Raw genomic sequence first — 5,822 nt, 5'->3', positions numbered from 1 at the left:
GGTCTCTTGCTTTGTGATGGTCGGACCAGGGTGCAGCTGCCTTAGCCAGTTCCCTGCTTCAGCTGGCAAGGCTTACTTCCTGTGAGACATCCCCAAGAAGAAGCCACATGGACCTACCCTGATGCATCCCTGGGTATTGGAGCAGCTGCATGGACCTACCCTGATGCATCCCTGGGTGTTGGAGCAGCCTCGTGGAGACCCCTGCCAGCGCTGAGTTGCTTACACGCTCACTGATTTCCTCCTGCAGTCGGCATCACTGCGTGTGTTTTGTGAGATGGAGGACTTTGTGGATTGATGTCAGACATATGGGCTAATGTTGGACTTAGGGCTTGGGCAGCACTGGGTTGGGATGGTTTCTTGATGTGCGCTTACCCTTTATATAAAACTCTCTCTTATACATATGAGTTTCTGTGGATTTGTTCCCCTAGCTTACCCAGACTAACTAACATATGGGGAGAGAGAGCCCGTAGGGACAGAAGCCACCCTGGACTTCCTGCCCTTTCCCTTTTTAGATTAAAGTGTGTGTGTGTGTGTGGGGGGGTGTTTGCCATCCCAACAGATCATCTGACCTGAGAATGGAGACGTGACCAGGGCATGCTGGCCGGGCTGGGGCATGGGTGAGAGGAATGGCCGCAGTGACCGGATGGGAGCCGAGATGGAGCTAGACTGGCTTGAACTCCAGGAGCCCTGGGGGGCATCGTGGTTAGAGCACTCTTCAGCTAACTGAAAGGTCAGAGGTGAGAACCCACCAGCCCTTCTGCAGGAACAAAGGCCTGGCTGCCAGCTTCAGTAAAGACAGAGCCTGGGAAACCCCAGGGGCCGTTCTGCACGGTCATGCTGGGAGAGCGACGGGTGGGCATCACAACCGTGGTTTGATGTCACTGCCTCCCACCCGCCTTCTACTCTGGCCTCTTGGACCACAGCAGAACCACCCCTGCCCCCTAGAACAGCCAGGACCCTCGTGTGTGCGCACAGCCCCCTCCCTACCCACTGGCAGCTGTGGGTGGCCCGAGGGAGGGGCGTGCTCTTCCGAGGGAGACCCGCTCCTTTCCCCTCCTGTTCTGACCTTTGGGCTCAGACCCTCAGAGATCTTGCACAGCCTGGGTGCATGCTTTACTCAGTGGATTTCCCTAATGACAGAAGAAAGGGGGACGGGGGAGGCGGGCCATACCGAGACGCTCCCAAACTCAGTCTGGGGAGCACAGCATCCTTTCTGTAAGGCAAGCAGTCACCGTGGGCTGCAGAGAAGCGGCACTCAAAGTCTCAGGGCAGGATTCTCTCCTACCCTTCAGGATGGTGACGGCCACTGCGTGTCTGCAGAGCACCCACTGTGAAGGTCCTGCCCCACCACCGCCCCTGCCCAACGAGCGGCAAAATGAAATCTCTTAATATGGCTCTTCTATCCATTTCTCTAGAACGCCTATGACATGACTAAGTGCAAGGGCATGCCAGTTAGGTGTAGAGGATTCTAACTCGTGGTCGATCGGACAGTTGGGCCATACTCAAAGGAGGTGGCACCTCAGAAGCAGGAAGAGGGGGTTCCCATGACCATGACCATCAAGGAAGAAGAGGCACCAGCGGAGCTTGCATGAAATCCCTCCATGCCCCATGCAGGCAGCAGAGGCCCCACCACAGGAACCCTGACCTACAGCAGAGGCGAGGAGACCGTGAGGCCGAGCAGCAGTGTGAGGCAGCGCAGCGCATGGGCGGGGGGCCGCCCGGCTGAGGAGTCTAGAGCAAGACTTAGCTGCTGACTGAGGAGAAACGGGGCTGTGGACCAAAGACTATCCATCATGCTTTCTGATCTTGGCTCCGCGTCACCTGCTCACCTCCCCCAGGAGCCCCTTTGATCAGGAGTATTCTCCATGACCCCTGCACAGCTGCTGCAGAACTCATCCCGCAGAGGCGTCCAGGTGAGCTGGTGTGAGAAGCGGGACAGTGAGAGGGAGGCTGCAGGGACAGCTGGCCTCGGCCTGTGGCCTTGGGCTGCTGTGGAGACACATGCTCCTCCTTCCCGGTGTAGCCAGAGGGGGTCAGCCATGGCCCCCAGGCCACATTCCCAGAGCCCTCCTGGTTTCTGCCTACTGGAGACCAGCACCTTTGTCTATCCAGGTAACTCCTGCACTCAGCTCCCACCTGGTGGCCTCCTTCAGACCTGCCACCCTGCCGGCACACTCCCGGTGGTGCGAGCCTGTTAAGCGCTCACCTACTAGACCAATGATGGGGGTTCGAACCACCTGGAAGAGACTTAGAAGCAAGGCCTGATGAGCTCCTTCTGAAAGGTCAGTCTGGAAAACCCTACGGTGTGGTCCTGGGGCCACACACTCCTGGGACCTCCAGGTGTCAGACGGACTCATGGCAGCTACTGACGACACCCCCACCCCCTCAGGAAGGAGCTACGATGATGAGTCAGCGTTTTTCACGGAACAGAGATGGATGCCCATTCCTGGGCGACCACAAGCCCTGGGTGGACACGTGGGGTGGGGGGCGGGAGCTTCACACGAGCCCCATGGAAAGATGGAGCAAGAAGCTCATGCGATGGTTCCGCCAATGTGTTGACGTCACTTAGAATCCCACCCACCAGCGATCAAGCCAAGACCACCCCAAAGAGAAGTAACTCCTACTTGCTCTGTCTCTTCTGCAGTGCAGCCCTCCTCGCAGAGCCCAGCCTCAGCCCCGCGATGCCCTCCCGCCCCCCAGCATGGCCAGCGGAGCCACAGGGCGTACCCCCGCAGCCCCCTCCATCCCCCGTCGCACGGCCCCTCACCAGTGGAGCCGCAGGGCGTGCAGGAACGCGGACAGGCCCTCCATGACAAGCAGGATGGCCACTGTCAGGACAGCAAACACGGCGAAGATGATGAAGACTCCGACGAGCCCGCCCCAGCCGCGCTGGCGCAAGCCGATGTTCATCACCATGGTCCACAGCACCTCGGAGAGCTCTGGAAGGCCCGAGAACACACTCAGCTCCGGCCGGCTGCGCTGCTCCACAGACTGCCCCGAGGGCCCAAGAAGGCTGCGTAAGGGGCTCCGGGCTTAGGCTAGGGGCCTAGGACATGCAGAGGTCTCTGGGAAAGGCATGCTAAGACCACACGTGTGCATTCTCTGAAGTCACCAAGTTTCGGGTCATTTGTCCTGGCGGCCACCCACGACTGACAGAGAGAACATTTCCCCTACTGGCGTAGAGACGGACCGAGACCCAGTCTCCTCTGCAGTTGCCAGGAACAACCCTGAGCCGCAGCTCCCCCTGCGCAGTGTCCCCCGGGGCCCCACTCACGGGCGTGGGCCAGGCTCAGGGCCCAGAGGCGCAGGTAGGAGGCCGTGTTGGAGATGCAGCCCAGGCAGTACTCGATGGTGTGGATGGCCTGGTGGACAAAGACGTCTCCAAAGTTGAACTGCAAGAGACCGTTTTTTTCAACCTCAGCACCTTCCGTACCGCGTACCGAGAGGTCAGCAGTTCCAGCGCACCAGCCCCCTCTGGGGACCAAAGATGAGACTGTTTGCTCCCGTTGAACCCAGAGAGGGTGGCTGAGTTGGCACTGATTCCATGGTGGGGGTTTCTACACCAAAGGCATTAACACACACACACACACACACACACACACACACACACACACACACTATTCAAGTGGCGAGCCAACTCTCCTTTCTGGCAACAACCACACACACACAAAGTCTGACTAGAAAAACAACAAAACCCAAACCCACTGCCGCCATCAAATTAATTGGAACTCACAGCTTCCCTATAGGAAAGCGTGGACCTGCCCCATAGGGTTTCCAAGGCAGTAAGTCTTCACAGAACAGACCGGTGCCTACAAGCACCCACCTCTCGGCTAGTAGCCAGACTTTGCACCATTGGGCCACCTGACAGGGCTCCTTACAGCTTAGCCCACGCGACACGCAGAGACTCTGCAGGACAGGGCAGAACTGTGCCAGTGGGTTTCCGAAGCTAAGTCTTCACGGGAGTAGACAGACAGCCTCGTCTTCCCTCGATAGCTTAACTCAGGGGAGGGAGACAGATACTAATGTGGCTAGTTGCCGTGATTCTGGCTCATGGGCAGCGTAGAACTGGGCTACGCAGTGTTTTGTTTCGCCTTGGTTTTCATTTCCCTTGGGGACCTCTGTCCTTAGAAAGAAGGGTGGGGGGAGAAAGAAGGAACGGATGAGACAGCCGAGATGGTCAGAGAGTTGAGACGCCTGTGTGGAGCCCCCTGGGGGGAAGGAGTGGGTGTGGGGACATGACAAGCTCTGCACAAAAGGGAAGGTAGAGGAGCCGCTGGCCGGCACCGCGGAGCCCACGGAGGAGGGAGGAGGTGGGCGAGGACCCCCGAGGGGGACGCACAGTCCGGCCTTTCCTCTCCAGGTGGAGACCACAAGCCAGTCTATAGATGACAACTGAGGTGCCCCCCAAACCAGGGCAGCCGTGTGGAGTTGCTGGCAGGAAGGACACTGGGGGCTCCGGGGGAGCTGGTGGGGGAGGCTGTGCCGGCCCGAGGAGTCTGGAGATAGGCGGGCGGGAGCGGTAGGGATGACATTCTAACACCTGGCGGCAGGTGTGACAGGCTTGATGGCTAGCCCTCCACCCTGCTTACTCTTCCTCCCTTGGTTGAAAGGCTCCTTCCTGAGCTAGCCTTCCCACCAACTCCAAGTGCTCGTTCATTCGTCCCAGGGGAGGCTGTTTGTCATAGTTCACGCCACAGATGGAGCCCCAGCTCAGGATCTCTGGGGAGCCGAGGCCCCCTTGCCCCCTGGAAGTGCAGCAGGTCCTGTGACACCCCTCAGGCGGGTGCACACACCCGTTGCATGAGAAAAGTGGCCCACACCTGGGGACAGGTAACCACACTCTGTTGGGTCGTCTTTGGGCAGAAGGGGGCAGACGGAGATGAGGGAAGACGGTGTGGTGGATTCGCTGGGCTCAGGGAGCAGAGGTGTGGTCACAGGACAGAGCAGAGGCTGCAGCAACGCGGGAGCGTCCACAGCAGGAGGCTGGGGGACAGGTGCAGGACTTTCTCCCATCTCTAGGGTGATAGCTAGGTTCTGCGCTCATTGCTTAGTGGGAGACGATCCCAATAAAAGTGGCAGGCTCCTGGGACCCCTATCTGAGCCAAGTGGTCTCAGTAACACTGGGGACGTCTGTGTCGCTGGATCGAGTCTGACGTTCAGCCCACACCCAGGCCAAAATATTAATATGTTCTTCTGAGCTGTGGTCTGGTCGGCCCCTTATGCCTGGCAAACCCAGCACAGCTGAACACAGCTCCACCTGCACCCACACCGTGCCCCTGACCAGCTGGGGATTGGCTGGGGGCCCAGGGGGATTTTGTTGACTGACTTTGGGGGGTAGATTGCTAGGTCTTTCTTCCTGGTCCATCTGAGACCCAAAGCTCTGCTGGGACATCATAGCAACAGCCCAACCTCCAGGTACAGAGCATTGGCTGCACCTGAGCTGCAGTCCGAGGGCCAGGAATGCAGCTCTCCAGCAGAGAAGGCGGGAGTGTTCTATCTAGGAGCCGCCAGGGCCCTGGAAATTCTCCCACAGAGGCTGGTGGAGAGCTGCTGTCCTGATGCACTCAGGAGCTCCCCACCCTCACGTTTCTCCTCCACCTCTGACCTCTTGTGGCTCAGCAGTCACAGGGCCGCTGTCCAGGGGGGACCTCCATGCCATTCCCATGTCCTCGCTCACCTGGCCTGGTGGTGCCCACACCCTGCTGGCTGGTTATCCAGTGTTTCAAAGTACCAGCCCGACTCCATCCCTTTAGCACAGTGGTTCTCAACCTTCCTCATGCCAAGACCCTTTCAGACAGTTCCTCATGTGGTGGTGACCACCC

The 5,822-nt window shown here is 58.9% G+C and overlaps 1 protein-coding gene across 1 annotated transcript in view; it reads right to left on the bottom strand.

The window, feature by feature from the left end:
- Nucleotides 1-5,822, bottom strand: part of ATP6V0A4 (ATPase H+ transporting V0 subunit a4) — an 89,252-nt gene that overhangs the window by 1,230 nt on the left and 82,200 nt on the right. Inside the window, exons 18-19 of the mRNA XM_045288918.1 lie at nt 3,275-3,392; nt 2,768-2,939 (exon numbers count right to left, since the gene is read on the bottom strand). Coding sequence (XP_045144853.1) covers nt 2,768-2,939; nt 3,275-3,392 — 290 coding nt within the window. The remainder of the gene's footprint in view (nt 1-2,767; nt 2,940-3,274; nt 3,393-5,822) is intronic.

Source organism: Echinops telfairi, unplaced genomic scaffold (genome assembly GCF_000313985.2).
Source record: "Echinops telfairi isolate 266 unplaced genomic scaffold, ASM31398v2 ScPeMD7_23;HRSCAF=83, whole genome shotgun sequence".
Taxonomy (NCBI): domain Eukaryota; kingdom Metazoa; phylum Chordata; class Mammalia; order Afrosoricida; family Tenrecidae; genus Echinops; species Echinops telfairi.
This window is presented reverse-complemented; position numbering and strand designations above follow the sequence as displayed.